The sequence below is a fragment of the Carlito syrichta genome, unplaced genomic scaffold (genome assembly GCF_000164805.1).
Source record: "Carlito syrichta isolate Samal-C Ts95f unplaced genomic scaffold, Tarsius_syrichta-2.0.1 Scaffold137413, whole genome shotgun sequence".
Lineage (NCBI taxonomy): Eukaryota > Metazoa > Chordata > Mammalia > Primates > Tarsiidae > Carlito > Carlito syrichta.
This window is the reverse complement of record NW_007081509.1, coordinates 616,649-632,957: the sequence shown is the minus strand read 5'-3', so window position 1 is coordinate 632,957 and position 16,309 is coordinate 616,649. Positions and strand designations below refer to the sequence as shown.

Here is a 16,309-nt window from a genome sequence, read left to right as displayed (position 1 = left end):
GGTCTCGAACCCGCGGGCTCAGGCAATTCACTCACCTCAGCCTCCCAAGGCGCGGGATTACAGGCTGAGCCACCGAGCCCGGCTTCGTTTCTTTGCAAACAGAAATGTATGAACTGACATTCACGGTTCTATCCCTAAAATTCTCAAATTAAAATAAAGTTATCAAATACATAGCCAGATCAGATATTTAGTCATGTTTGAAAATGAATACAAAATAATTATGGCCATATAAATTGTAGGATATTATCTATTTAATAGTATGTGATGAGTACAAATTACTCAATGATATGCAAGTTAACTGTTAATACATAGTTAATACATAGAAAAGCAAAACCTTTTATATACTAGATTGAAACTTTGTAGAAGTAGTTTTGAACTTATATTAAACATTGCTAAACTAGATAGTAAATCCTGTCAGTGTAGAAATAATTTTTTTTTTTTTTGTAATTGTCAAAGATGAAAATAGTATAATCTTTAATTCATGGATACATAGTTGGCTGGAAAAATGCCAGTTTGACTTCGAAGCTTTCCTTCCCACCAATCAAAACATGAATCTGTTTTTGATATAACTGTGATTTTGTCTCCAGCTTGAAAACTCAAATCCCCTGGCTGTTGTCCTTCAAATGAATATAGTGCTGTCACTTCTATCAGTTGATCCAAATTGCCTAAAACAAGAAAAACATATTTACTCATGTTTTTTAGGGGAAAACCCGGAGGCATGTGTAGGCAAGATAAAATGAACCACTTAGGGCTTGGTATGCCAATTCCTTGAAAGTTGGCAGAATTCATGCCATACAATCTGTGTAATCATTAAATTCACCTTTTCTCCATTGAAGAAAGCAAACGTTTGCCAATACCATTTGCCAAATTCATGTACATCTGAACTATACATTATTATATATCTGTGTATTTAGTAAACATTTATGGTTTTAATTGTTTCAATTATAAGATAATATTTACATTTTTTCCATTTTAATAGAGCAGTCATTGCTATGGTCTGAATGTCTGTGTCCCCACAAAATTCTTATGTTGAAATCCCTCACCCTGAAGGTAACAGTACTAGAAGCTGGGGCCTCTGGGGGTGATTAGTTCATGAGGGCCCCACCATCATGAATGGGATCAGTGTCCTTTAGAAAAAGCCTGAGGGAACTTCCTCATCCTTTCTGCTATGTGATGCCACAGTAATATGGTGTCATTCATGAAGGAGAAATTGAGCTCTCACCAGACCCTGAATCTCCCAAGACACCTTGATCTTGGGCTTCTAGTCTCCAAAAGTGTGAGAAATAAATTTCTATCATTTACAAGCCACACTGTCTATGTTATTGTTATAGAATGGACTAAAGCAGTTGTATTTGCTTCTATAAATTATAGATAGTAGAAAAAAGCTAACATTTATGCTCATGATCTTATCATAAGAGATTCCACTTAAAAAATATGCTTTTTGTTCATTGGTTTTGAGGGTTTCAGCTCAGATATATTTTGCTGTTTCATCACAGACATTTTTTCTTCTTGGGCTTTATATCTCTGTGCTTATTTGATCCAGTCTCTCAATACCAGAGATAAAATTGAAATTAGCACAAGGAAAAGCTTATCTACATATGTTTAACAAGTATTTCAATATGCATATAATTAAATGTACTATATTAGAAAAAAATACTGTGAGAATGGAGTAGTTAACACAAATGAAAGAAATTAAATATTACACCATGTAGCATCAAAAAACATAAAGAAAGGAATGGTTTCTGTATACATAGTTATATGAAGTCTAATATGACTATGCTTCATATAATTTTGTGCATAAATTAGGCAATTTGATGTTGTTAAGTGCATCTAAATATAGATATATAGAAAATATCAGTAACCAAACTATAGAAACAGTTCCTTTTTGAACTTACAATAATAATAAATCTGAACTTGGCCTATCAGCAATAAAAAGTCATCACTTTAATTAAACTACATTGACCAAAACACTGAATCTGCAGCTCACACAAGATGGTGCTACAGTTCTTTCTATAGAACATGTCCCATCTAGCTTTTTTAGTTCTCCTAAAGAAATAATCCTAATAATAATACATATAACTACATTGGCGATATTATTAGTATAACTAGTTTTATCTATAATACAAATAATTTCTGCATAATTTTATATTTTATATATACTTACTTTTAGTCTATCAACTTAAGGAATAAGGTTAAAAATGTCACAAAAGATGAAATTATGATATAGTCTGAAAATAATAGAAGTCAAACAACTGCTAATGCGTATTAATAAACAGTCATTACTACACCCTATGAAAAGTACTCACATAATGCTTCCTTGATGCCAGAAAACATGTAAGCTAATGCTGAATAAATCATTCCTGATAATTTTCTTGTTAAGAATTATATGTAGGCCATCCACACATAAAGTGTAATCTTAATTAACCACCCAGACCAACGGAAGCCCTCCCAGAGTTCCATCCTTCTCCTCCCTGTCCCATCATCCTCCCATGTTGGATGATAGAAAGAAGTCAAAGAAAACAGTGCTTGTAGGGGACCCCCTTGGGTCCCCTCCTACTGTGGGAGCTTTTCTGTCCTCTCAATAAATCCTGCTTTCTTTTTTTTTTTTTTCCGAGTTGGAGTCTCACTCTGTCACCCAGACTGGAGTGCAGTAGCCGCTCCCGGCCACTGCAGCCTCAATCTGCTGGGCTCCGGCGATCCTTCCAAGTAGCTGGAACTACAGGCGCACGCTACCATGCCCGGCTAATTTTTGATTTACTGTAGAGATGAGGTCTCGCCAAGTTGCCCGGCAGGTCTCGAACCCGTGGGCTCAGGCAATTCATTCACCTCACCTTCCCAAAGGCGCGGGATTACAGACTGAGCCACCGAGCCCGGCTAATCCTGCTTCGAAAAAAAAAAAGAAAGAAAGAAAAGAGTGCTTGTGAACACCAGGGAATGTTCCGGAAGCCTAAGCCATCTTAGCTGAATACACTCACGTACTTGTAGTACTGTTCACACAATCAAAATTAAAAAACAGCCTTACTCAGTATTGACATTATACCACATGAATGTCAAATTGTGTCCAACAGACTAAATTTAAACTTATCCGGACGTTTTACTTTTATTAGGCAAATTTTCAAGGAGGAGTACATGTTCCTGGTCAGTGGGTTATCCAGTAATAACATCTGATGCTGATAGTCCTGGGTTACCCTGATAACTGAATTGGTTCTTACCATTTTAGAAATATATTTTATGATGAATAATTTGATGAAGAAATGTATTACGAACTAAAAAAGAGAAAGGGAGGACACAGACTTGGTTCAATCCTTCTCCTCCCCTCCCATTCAGGTATTGTCTAACTAACTCTGAACTGTAGATTCCAAATGAACTGAGGATGGGGATGGGGCACATTAGCTGGCTTTGAAGCACAGCAGAGAGCAAGGCTAGACCAGCCTGGGTGAGGCTCCTGGAGCACACATCAGTCAATGCCTGTTAGTTTTTTCTTCGAAAAGCTCCAAATGACTTGAAGGTCATTTCTAATGGATATTAGAGATAAGTTTCACAAGGAGGAGGTTAATGTCCACAAAATAGTATAAAGCACAAGAAAATGAGCCAAGGAGCAATGTCCTTCCGTGAAGACCTCCCCGGCTACAGGAAAGCAAACCCCGCTGGGTTACTATAGCACCATTCACAGATGCATTTCCTTCTGACCAAAGTTTAATTCAAGCAGGGGCTATTTTTCTTTCCCAAATTAGGAAGCAGGGTGAGACTACAATCAGCATTGGTGACTGGCAGATGCCCTGAGGCCCATAATTAGCAAGACTGGGTCTCTGTGTTATCTGTTTTACTTCCAGACCACTTTCTTACAGAGCTTGAATAAGGTAGTTCACAAGCAGCTAACACATCCAGCCCAGACATGTTTCAGGAGAAAAGTCTCAGCCTTGGGAAGGTCACAACCAAGAGAACACAGTCTTGTCTTGGCACACACCTTGCTGTTGTCAGTTACACTGAGGCAATGGGTTGGAACTTGCCCCGATTCTGGTGCCCCCATTCAGGCCACATGCTAGGGGGGGTCTGAGGGCCAAGTCTCCTATAGGAGTATGTGTGTGTCACTGGTGAGTGAGTTGAATGAGGCCACCAGGTGAGGCCACCAGGCAAGGCCAGTTCACACAGGGTCTCGGCAGGAGCAGTTCTAGAGAAATTTCTAGAGAAATTTGTGGTTGTCATAACTAGGGGATCACTGCTATTGGTGCTGAGTGGGCATACACCAGGGATGCTGCCAAGCACCCTATGAAGCACAAGACAGACCCCACAACAAATATTATCCAGTCTAATCAGTCCACACTGCTCAGACTGAGAAACCCTGTCCTGGACAGTTTCGGGATGGATAAAAGAGGACAAATGTTGATACAAGAAGGTTCAGAAATACTCCCTACAGAGTCCCTAGGGGGAAGTTTTGTGAATTGGACTTTAACTCTGAGAGGCCAAGTAACATGCAGTTGGACCTTCCAAAGGGCAAAAACAAAGCATGGTGGGAGAAAAACCACACTGGTTGGGTAATTTTCATGCCTGACAGTCCTTTGTGGGGTTGGGGTAGACTCAGGAGCTAGCACGGGGGAGGACTGAATGTCTTGCTTCACTGGGTTTTCAATTTTAGACCCAGGCTTGGGTTTAACTGTGACTTTCTCTGCAAGGACTTTCAGGAGAACATGAGGATATTCTTGATTAGAATTTAATTGCTTTCACAACTGCTTTTTAAAAAATACAGTAATGTAAAGTAAGTTTTACTTAAAAAGTAGAATTTAAGTCTTCTCTTTCATTTTTTCCCCCAAAAATCTCTTTGGAAAAACAGGCTAAAATAATATTATCTTAGTACCTACTGTTGGTACAATTTAACTTTTCCTATCCTAAAATATAAACACAAAACCAACCAACCAACCAAACATGTGCAAGTGACATCACCTTTGGATCACATAACTGGTGGATGGATATATGGGAATTCAAACTGAAGTCTCTGTCTTTCGAGTCCACTTGGAGTTTAGTTTCTTGCCATAAGACATTTTCACTTGCCATTTATAAAATATTTCTTTTTAAAAATTTTTATATTTTTTTCTTTTAACGATGTGGGGTCAGCTGGGCTCGGTGGCTCAGCCTGTAATCCTGTGCCTTTGGGAGGCTGAGATGAGTAGATTGCCTGAGCCCGCGGGTTCGAGACCCGCCTGGGCAACTTGGTGAGACCGCATCTCTACAATAAATAAAAAAATCAGCCGGGCGTGGTAGCGCGTGCCTGTAGTTCCAGCTACTTGGAAGGCTGAGGCGGAAGGATCGCTGGAGCCCAGCAGGTCGAGGCTGCGGTGGCCAGGAGCGGCCACTGCACTCCAGTCTGGATGACAGAGTGAAACTCCAAAAAAAGATGTGGGGTACAGTACAGGGTTAGGTATACAAGTGTTCATCTTACAGATAAAGTTTGGCCTCCCTTTGTCCCCACTTTGCCTGGTTTGAGATTAGGTACCCTTATTGATGTTATGTGGCCCTCTCCCCCCGCAGGCAGTTTCCAGCTACTGCCAATTCCTTTCTTATAGTATTATGGTAAATGTTCAGGGACTACTTATGAGTGAGGACAGGTGGTACTCAGTTCTTGTTTCTGTGATAAATCACTGAGTATTATGGACTCTTAATCCATCCAAGTTGCTGCAAAGTTTATAATTTTGTTCTTTATAGTTTATAGCTGCATAATATTCCATTGTGCATATGTACCACATTTTTAAAAATCCAGTCCCTTTTCGATGGACAGTATGGTTGGTTCCATGTTTTTGTAAACAGTGCTGCAATTAGCATGCGTGTGCAGGTGTCTTTTTAATAAAAGTTTTTATCACCCCTAGTTATCTTAAATTAAAGGGAAGTAAGAGAACAAAAGTACAGCATTTTTTAAAACAAAGTACTTCTCAAAATCACATAGATATGCTTCAAATTGAAGAAGAGGGGCTGAGCAGTTTCCCAGAGATTTTCACAACCAATCAGTTCTCAGTGCTGCATTTGCGAGGCATTCTTTAGGGGATCTGTAGCCTCTGTTGTACTATTGTACTTTCTTCAGCTCTGTCTCTCTATAGGGCATCCCCTCCCAAGTAAGTGCAGGAACTCTTTGACAACTAGACACCCAACTCTACGTCTAATCCTACGGTCTTCAAAGGTAAAAAGCTGTGTAATATAAAATCTAGAAGCATATGCTGCTTTGGTGTAAACATTCATAACTTAACCACGTTTGCTCTCAAAGGACTTGCACTCATAGGACAAATTTTTCAACACGGCCTTTAACATGGTCATGAACCACAAAGGGTGAAGCTCCTTCCATAAAATCTCTCAGAGATTTCTCTGCATACTTAAGAATACAGCACGGCATCTTCCCTTGGTGAACGCCAGGCCATCACCCCTGCTCTCAACACAGACTCTAGGGCAGAAGCTCAGCTCCCTCAGGAGAATCCACAGGGAGAAGACCCCAGAGTGGGCTCCCAAGAGTAGATGAAACATGGACAAGCCAGAGACCCTAAATCCATCAGGACAAGGGTGACTTCTCCTCAGGGGATGCTGCTTAAGAGACATTTTCAACACAATTTATCTGCATGATATAAATTTTAAAAATATATTTATAATTTTTTTATATTTTATTTACTTGAAATGGCTAATTTCCAATACTTTATTAATCCAGTGGTGTATGGTTTCGTAACTCCAGTGAAAAAATAAACAGGCTACTTTATGATTGTTTAACTTTGCTCTCAATTTGTGTCCCACTCACATTTATAAATAATCGCTTAACTCCTGGAAAATTTTTGAAGAAAATTTAAGTAAGAGGTTGAAGAACTATTTTTTACTGTAGTAAATCTTAAGTTTTGTAAAGTAGTTCCCATAAGAGCAAAACATTTGAACATAAAAAATAAAATTAAAAAAATCCTTAAAAATAAAAAATTTATGGGGCTAAAAACCAGAGAAAATGCAATAAGGAATAAACTGTAATTCAGAATTAACAAACTTTGGCATTCCATTCATGTTATAAATTCAGAAGCTTCTGGAAAACTAGTTTTTAGGAGATCATGGCGGCAGGGTCCTTGATCTTTCTATCACCCTAGTTATCTTAAAGGGAAGTAAGTGAACAAAAGCATAGCATTTTTTAAGTCAAGTGCTCTTAAACTAATGTGAATGTACATTATATCAAAGAAGAGGGGCTGAACAGATTTCCAGAGATTCTCATGACCAATCAGATTAGTTAGAACGTTTATATTATAAGATGAATATGAATCATTTTTGATATATAGTTTTTACTTACCAACTCTCTCATGATAGCTGGAAAGTTCAGGATAGAGCTTATATTCATTCCTGTTACCTACAAAAAAAAGCAGGGGGGGGAGCGTTTAGAAAACATATTTGTATATGTTATAGCTAAGCATTCCTGTTACCTACAAAAAAAAGCAGGGGGGGGAGCGTTTAGAAAACATATTTGTATATGTTATAGCTAAGCAAATATTTTAAGTCACTATAACTAATGGGATTATCATTATTTATTCATGTGTTAATTCAAGCGGTATGCCTGAATAAACCTAGATGATACACAACATATAAGGCAGATGATACATATCTGCTATTTGTATGACACAGAAGCACATCAATTATAAATCATGGCCTTTTAAATACACACGTATAGAAAGCCCAAATACATTCTTCTCCAGAAGCACTTGTAAAATATCTGAATAAAAAAAGCTTGTAGCCCAAAGCTAGTGATTTTCAAACATTTTTGCTTGCTTAAGCCCTAAAATAAATTGTAAACAGCATGTATTAATGGTATTGCATAACTTTTAATTGACACCTAAAATTGTCCAGTAAATAGTTGTAAAGGGTGTACTTTTTGACACTGTTCACATATCAATTATCTAAGTTCAACAATCATATTTTTCCTTTTTGGATAAAATAACCTGAACACCACAGTGATCTGAAGCCCACTACCATCCCTTAAAGAAGACCAACAAACTGTCTTAAGTCAGAAGTTATATAGTATTTATTATTAGCCTTGAAATCATACTTCCATTCCATTTGTCCCAAACATGTTACAGTAATGTATATTACACTTTATGCAACATTCCACAATAAAAATTTGAACATAAATTTATTTTTAAAATTGTAGTTTAAATAAGCACAAGGCTCTGCTAAATATCTCTTATAGAGTAAGTTATCATTACAGCCATTATTAGTAGACAATTGATCAAAATATTAGAAATATTGTGAATTTGTTAGCTTACTAAGCATACAAGTAAAATTTTATTTGAAATGTATCTCAATAGAATGACAAGACTTTTTAAAATTAGTTCATGTACACAGGATGATTATTTCTTATAGCTGAAATGGTACAGGTTCAACATCACATCTATTCTAATATTCTTTTTTATAGATATAGGTGATAAGAAAGCTGGCTTTTATAAAAAAAATCAGGGAAGGCTAAAACAAGGTATTTTATAGCAATGTAACTGAATAATTTTATAGCTCTTCTGAGATAGACGCCAAAAAAGTTACATAGTTATCTATCACTAGAACAATATAATAAAATAATATTTATAAGATAAAAAAATACCATTGCCATGGTTTGAATTTACATGTCCCCTCCAAAATGTATGTTGAAATTTGATTGCCATTGTAACAGTGTTGATAGGTGGGATCTTTAAGAGGTGAGTAGGTCATGAGGACTTCACCCACAAAAATGAATTAATACTGTTATCGTGAGAGTGGGTACCTAATAAGATAATCCGCTTGGCTACCTATGAGATACAATGTTCACTATCTGAGGAATGGGCCACCTGAGACCCAATCCTCATTATTACATAATATGTTAATGTAGCAAACATGCATGTGCACCTCTTGAATCTAAAATAATAAATAAACAAATGAGTTGGCCCTATTTCCCCACTCAGTCTCGCACATGTATACTTCCTAACCACACGATGCCTTCTGCCATGTATGATTCAGCACGAAGGCTATCACCAGATGTGGCCCTTCAATCTTGGACTTCCCAGCTCCTAGAACTGTGAACCAATTAACTGCCTAGTCTGTGGTATTCTTTTATGGTAGCAGAAACAGACTGAGATAATTGCTATTATTGTGAAAACTTTTGTTTTTTGTTTTGTTTTGTTTTTTGTTTTGTTTTGTTTTTTTTGAGTTGGAGTCTCACTCTGTCACTCAGACTGGAGTGTAGTGGCTGCTCCCAGCCACTGCAGCCTCGACCTGCTGGGCTCCGGCAATCCTTCCACCTCAGCCTTCCAAGTAGCTGGAACTACAGGTGCACACTACCATGCCTGGCTAAATTTTTGATTTATTGTAGAGATGAGGTCTTGCCAAGTTGCCCATGCAGGTCTCGAACCCGCAGGCTCAGGCAATCCACTCACCTTGGCCTCCCAAAGTGCTGGGATTACAGGCTGAGCCACCGAGCCCGGCTAACTTTTGTTTTTGATAACAATAGATAGCAACAATAGATAGTGATTTTCAAAATAATTAATAGATAATTGTTCTTACACTTAGGGGGCAATGTAATATCATGAGAATCAGAATGGCTTGAGGGTTTGCTTGTCCTCTTCCCATACAGAAAAAATATAGAAAATAAAGAGGATAACCTGCATAGCATGTTCTCAACTAGACTGGCTCTAAAATGGAACTTATCTGGGAGCTGCAAATCTGGAAACTGTATCTTTTAAGTGACCTGTGCCTGTATACCCCTTGGCATCTCTGTGTATCCCTACAGATAGATATATACCAGTTTAAAGACCATTGGCCTAAGAAGTTCTATATTTCAGAATATAGAAATAAACACTGGTGGGGCAAGGATAAGAATACAAATATCCCGAGATAACTTATTTTTAAAAACAAACTAGAAATATCTTTAGGTGAATGATCAGATTTAAGACAAACAAATTAAGACATCCTTAACTATGAAACAGGGACTCTGAAACAGAAATGGAAAAGCGCCTTCCATTCACCATTGCAAATCAAAATTACAAAGGAATTTAGGAATAAATTTAACATAATGGGCAAAGAAATCATAAAATCTTATTGAAAGACATAAAAAGACTCAATAAATGGAAAGCATTAAATGGGAAAATTATTATACATAACTCAGATTAATTTCTACATGTGAAGTTACTGTAATTAGTATCCAAAAATTACAGAATGAACAGAGTATGCAATAGTATTTTAACTAGAATTATACACTGGGGAGGAAGGATTAACTGGTAAAGTGCTTTTAAAATAAGTGAAAAATTAAGTATTCAGTAAATACAAAAATAGAAATATCACAAGAGAATCAAGAAGACTGTGAATACAATCTTGTTTGAGAGGTAGGAAGACGTTAAACATGACTTAAATATCCAAATCTATAAAAGTTAGATAATACATATTTTTAAATAAAAATCAAAACTTTAATATAGTACAGTTATGAAAAACAAGAGCAGAAGACAAATGATATATGTAAAAAAAAATTGCAACTCAAATTACAAAGCCCTTAATATAAAGAACATTTCTATGAATTGAGAAAGCAACAAATATCTCAACAGAAAAAAATAGAACAATAAAATGAAGAGAATTTCCAGACAAGATTATTATATAAAATATTTAAATTCACTAATAGGAATAAACACAACCCAATTAATAACATGTAACCAGCTATGACTTTCAAACATTTCAAAATGCCTTGACCCTTAATAGTGGTGAGGAAGGTATATGCTGAGGGCTGTTCTGACAGATGTTACAGTGGGGAAATATACATGGTAGAAAATGCATATGGTGGGGAACATATGTGATAGAGAGCATATATGGTAAGAAACATATACCATGGGAAATATTATGGTGGGAATGTTATAATGGGGCATGTATATGGTGAGGAGTACAGATAGGTAGTTTACATGGTGGGGATGTATACGCTGAGACTATATATAATGTGGAATGTATATAGTGGTGAGTGTATATGTTGAGGAATAGAGGTAGATAGTATCCATGGTGGAGGATGTGAGGGTGGGAATGTATATGGTGGGGAGTGTATATGGTGAGGAATATATAGGTAAGCAGGATGCCTGCTGGTAGATGTATATGGTGTGAAGCATATATATGGCGAGGAATATAGGTGAGTAGTATACATGGTGGGAATATAGGTAGATAGTATCTATGGTGGGGAAGTACATGGTGGAAATGTATATGGTGCTCCTGAGAAAGAAGAGAAAGCAATGGGTTTGGAAAACCTATTTGAACGCCGGGTACGGTGGCTCACGTCTCTAAACTCAGCACTTTGAGAAACCAAGGTAAGAGGACTGCCTGAGCCCATGAGTTCGAGACCACCCTCGGCAACTTGGCAAGATCTCATCTCTACAATACATCAAGAAAAATTAACTGGGCATGATGGCGCATGGCTGTAGTTCCAGCTTCTTGGAAGGCTGAGGCAGAAGGATCAGTCTGCACACCACTGCACTCCAGCCTAGGTGACAGAGTGAGACTCCAACTCAAAAAAGAAAAACGAAAAAGAAAACCTATTTGAGAGAACAATGGAGGAAAACTTCCTTGGCCTAGCCAGAGATATAAAAATCCAGTTACAAGAAGCCCAAAGAACCACCAAAGACTCATTGCAAAAAGTTATCATTATGGCATATAATCATCTGATTATGCAAAGTTAATGTGAAGGAAAGAATTTCAAGAGCAGTGAGACAAAAGCATGAAATAACTTACAAAGGTTAATCTATCAGACTAACGGCAAAATTCTCAGAAGAAATCCTACAAGCCAGAAGGGATTGGGGCTCCATCTTCAATCTCCTCAAACAGAACAATAGTCAGTCAAGGATTTGGTGTCCTGCAAAACTAAGTTTCATAAATAAAGAAGAAATAAAGTTCTATGCAGACAAGCAAACATTGAGGGAATTTTTCACCATTAGATCAGCTCTACAAGAAATGCTCAAAGGAATTCTAAATACTGAAACAAATGGTTGAAATACACCAGTATAAAAACAGTGGAAACCATAAAGGTCACAGGCTTTATGGAACACTAACACAATAAAGAAAATAAATAAATGAAGCAACCAGATAACAACCAGTATGATGAATAGAACAGTACCTCACATATTATTATTAACTCTGAACATAAATGGTCTCAATGCCCCACTAAAAATGTACAGACTGGCAGAATGGGTTAAACACACCCCCCCCCCCAAAATATCTGTTGCCTTCAAGAGACTCACTTAACTCACAAAGGCTCCTACAGACTCAAGGTAAAGAAGTGGGAAAAAATATTCCATGCAAATGGAAACCAAAAATGAGCAGATAAAACAGCTTTTAAATTAACAACAGTTAAAAAAAAAACTAAGATGGTTATCATATGATAAAAGGATTAATTCAACGAGACGACATAAAGATTTAAAATACATATGTGACTACCCCCAGAGTACCCAGCTTTATAAAACAAAACTTGCTAGATCTAAAAAAGAGATAGACAGCAATACAGTAATAGTGGAAGATTTGAACACTCCACTGACAATGATACACAGAAAGTCAACAAAGAAAAATTAGAGTTAAACCAAACTCTGAAGCAAATGAAGTAACATGTCTACAGAACACCCCATCCCAAAACTATAAAATATGCATCTTTCTCATCAGTATATGGAACATTCTCCAAGACAGACCAAATGAAAGGCCACAAGTAAAGTCTTGATAAATTTTTTAAAAATTGAAATAATATCAAGCACCTTCTCAGACCACAGTGGAATAAAACTAGAAATTAACTCCAAGAATAACTTGCAAAACCAAATAAAAATATGAAAGTTAAACAGTCTGCTCCTGAATGATCCTTGAGTCAAAATAAAATCAAGATGGAAATTTAAAAATTCCTCAAAAGGAATAACAACAATGATTCAAGTTATCAAAGCCTCTACTACACAGCCAAAGTTATGCTCTGAGGGAAATTTATAGCACTTAGGCCTACATTAAAAAGACTAAAAGATCACATATTGACAATCTAACATCAAACCTCAAGAAACTAGAAAAACACAAACAAACCAAACCCAAAACTAACAGAAGAGCAGAACTAAATGAAATTGAAATAAGAAAATACAAAGAATCAATGAAACAAAAAGTTGGTTCTTTTTACAGACAAACAAAATTGATAGACTGCTAGTCAGATTAATTAAGAAAGGAAGAAGATTCAAATTAGTTCAATAAGAAATGAAAATGGAGACATTACCAACTGATATAATGGAAACTCAAAAGATCATCCAAGATTATTATGAATACCTCTATGTAAATAAACTAGACAATCTAGAGAAAATGGATGATTCTTGGAAACACACAACCCTCCAACCTTGAATCAGGAAGAAACAGAAACCCTGAACTAACCAATAACGAACAGCGACACTGAAACAGTAATTAAAAGTTTCCCAACAACAACAAAAAAACAGTTCCAGGAAGCTGATGGATTCACAGCTGAATTCTACCGGGCCTTCAAAGAAGAACTGGTACTAATTTTAATGAAGCTATTTCATAAGAATGAAGAGCAAAGAATCTTCCCTAACTCATTCGATGAGGCTACTATCACTCTCATAACAAAGCCAGGATAAGACACACAAAATAAAGAAAACTACAGACCAATATGCTTTATAAACATAGACACAAAAATTCCCAACAAAATATTAGCAAATCAAATTCAACAGCACATTTAAAAAAAAAAATACATCATAACCAAGTGGTTTTTATCCCAGGGATCTAGGGTGGTTCAAAATATGTAAGTCAATAAACATAGTCCACTACATACACAGAATTGAAAACAAAAAGCATATGATCATTTCAATAGATGCAGAAAAGGCATCTGATAAAATCCAGCATCTAGGGGCAACCCCTTCGGGAGCTCTTCTGTCCTCTCAATAAATCCTGTTTTCTCAAAATAAATAAATAAATAAATAAATAAATAAAATCCAGCATCTCTTTATGATAAAATCCTCAGTAAAACAGACATAGAGGGAACATTCCTCAAAATAATAAAAGCCATATATGACAAACACATAGCCAATGTTATCCTGAACAAAAAAGAGTTGAAGACATTTCCCCTCAGAACTGGATCAAGGCAAGGATGCCTATTTCTACCACTCCTATTCAACACAGAACTAGAATTCTTAGCCAGAACAATAATCAAAAAAAAAAAAAAAAAAAAAAAAAAAAAAAAAAAAAAGAAAGAAATAAAGGTTATCCAGCCTGGAAAAGAAAAAATCAAACTACCTCTCTGTGCTCATGGTATAATCTTATACCCAGAGAATCTTAAAGACTTTTCCAAAAGACTCTAGGAGTTGATAAACACATTTGATAAAGTTTCATGATATAAAATAAGCACAAACAAATCAGTAGCACTGCTATAACCCAATAGATGAAATCAAATCAAGAACTCAGTTCCATTTACAATAGCAGCCAAAAAGCAAAAATAGCAAGGAATATATTTAATTACAGAGGTGAAAGATCTCTACAAGGAGAACCGCAAAACTCTGATGAAAGAAACTGTGGAGGACACAAACAAATGGAGAAATATCACATGGTCACGGATTGGAAGAATCAATATTGTTAAAATGACCATATTACCCAAAGTAATCTAGAGAGTCAACACAACCCCAGTCAAACTACCAATGTGATTTTTCACAGAATTAGAAAAAACAATCCTAAAATTCATATGGAACCAAAAAAGAGTCAGAATAGTCAAAGAATGAAGCTGGTGGTATCACATTACCTGACTTCAATTTCTACTACAAACTATACTACAGGGCTGTAGTAATCAAAATAGCATGGTACTGGTACAACAGCAGACACATGGACCAATGGAACAGAACAGAGAATCCAGAAATAAACCCAAATAGTTACAACCAACTGACTTTTGACAAATCAAAAATATACACAGGAGAAAGGACACCCTATTCAACAAATGGCGCTGGGAAAATTGGATAGCTACATCCAGAAAAATGTAACTTGATCCCTATCTCTCCCCATATACAAAAAAATAACTCAAGATGGATTGAAGACTTAAATGTCAGATCTGAACCTATGAAAATCCTAGAATAAAACCTCGGAAAAATGCTTATGGACATCGGCCTAAGCCAAGAGTTTATGGCTAAAACCCCAAAAGCAAATATAACAAAAACAAAAATAAACCAGTGGGACATAAACTAAAAAGCTTCTGCATAGCATTAAAAAAAAAAAAAAAGAACAGAGAAAATAGGCAAGCTAAAGAATGGGAGAAGATATTTGCAAACTATAATTTGACAAAGGACTGATATCCAGAATCTACAAAGATTTCATACAAATCAGCAAGAAAACAACAACAACAACAACAAACCATTAAAAGGTGGGCAAACGGGAGAGACAGCCCTCAAAATAAGACATGCAAATGGTCAACACACATGAAAGAAGGGTCAACATCACTCATCATCAGGGAAAAGCAAATTAAAACCACCATGAAAGACCACCTTATACCAGTCAGAATGGCCATTATTAAAAAATCAAAAAACAATAGATACTGGCACAGATGTGGAGAAAAGGGAACACTTACACTGTTGGTAGGGGTGTAAATTAGTACAACCTCTATGGAAATCAGCATGGAGACGTCTCAAAGAACTAAAATAGATCTACCATTTGATCTAGCAATGCCACTACAAGGCATCTACCCAAAGAAACAGAGGTTGCTATAGCCGGGCTCGGTGGCTCAGTCTGTAATCCCGCGCCTTTGGGAGGCTGAGGGGAGTGGATTGTCTGAGCCCACGGATTCGAGACCCGCCTGGGCAGCGAGACCTCATCTCTACAATAAATCACAAAATCAGCCAGGTGTGGTAGCGCGTGCCTGTAATTCCGGCTACTTGTAAGGCTAAGGCGGAAGGATCGCTGGAGCCCAGCAGGTCAAGGCTGTGGTGGCTGGGAGCGGCCACTGCACTCCAATCTGGGCGACAGAGTAAGACTCCAACTCAAAAAAAAAACCCCAAAAAAACAAAAAAACAAGGGTTGCTATATAACAAAGACACTTGCACCTGTATGTTCATCACAGCACAAGTCACCATACCAAAGATGTGGAGTCAGCCTAAATGCCCACCAATCAGTCAGTGGATAATGAAAATATGGTATTATACACCACGGAATACTATTTAGTCCTCAAAAAGAATGAAATAATGTCTTTTGCAGCAACTTGGATGGAATTAGAGAACAGCATCCTAAGTGAACTAACTCAGGAGAAAAAAAAAACAAACACTGCATGGTGTCACTTATAAGTGAAAGCAAAACTAAGAATCTGCAA

General features: G+C 36.8%; 1 protein-coding gene across 1 annotated transcript in view; it reads right to left on the bottom strand.

Annotated features, from left to right (window-relative positions):
* Window positions 1-229: 229 nt before the first annotated feature.
* The window catches only part of SH3YL1 (SH3 and SYLF domain containing 1), a 39,437-nt gene continuing 23,357 nt past the window's right edge, over window positions 230-16,309 (bottom strand). The window contains exons 6-7 of the mRNA XM_008049813.1: window positions 7,301-7,357; window positions 230-665 (exon numbers count right to left, since the gene is read on the bottom strand). Of these exons, the coding sequence (XP_008048004.1) occupies window positions 475-665; window positions 7,301-7,357 (248 nt within the window). The 3' untranslated portion in view covers window positions 230-474. The remainder of the gene's footprint in view (window positions 666-7,300; window positions 7,358-16,309) is intronic.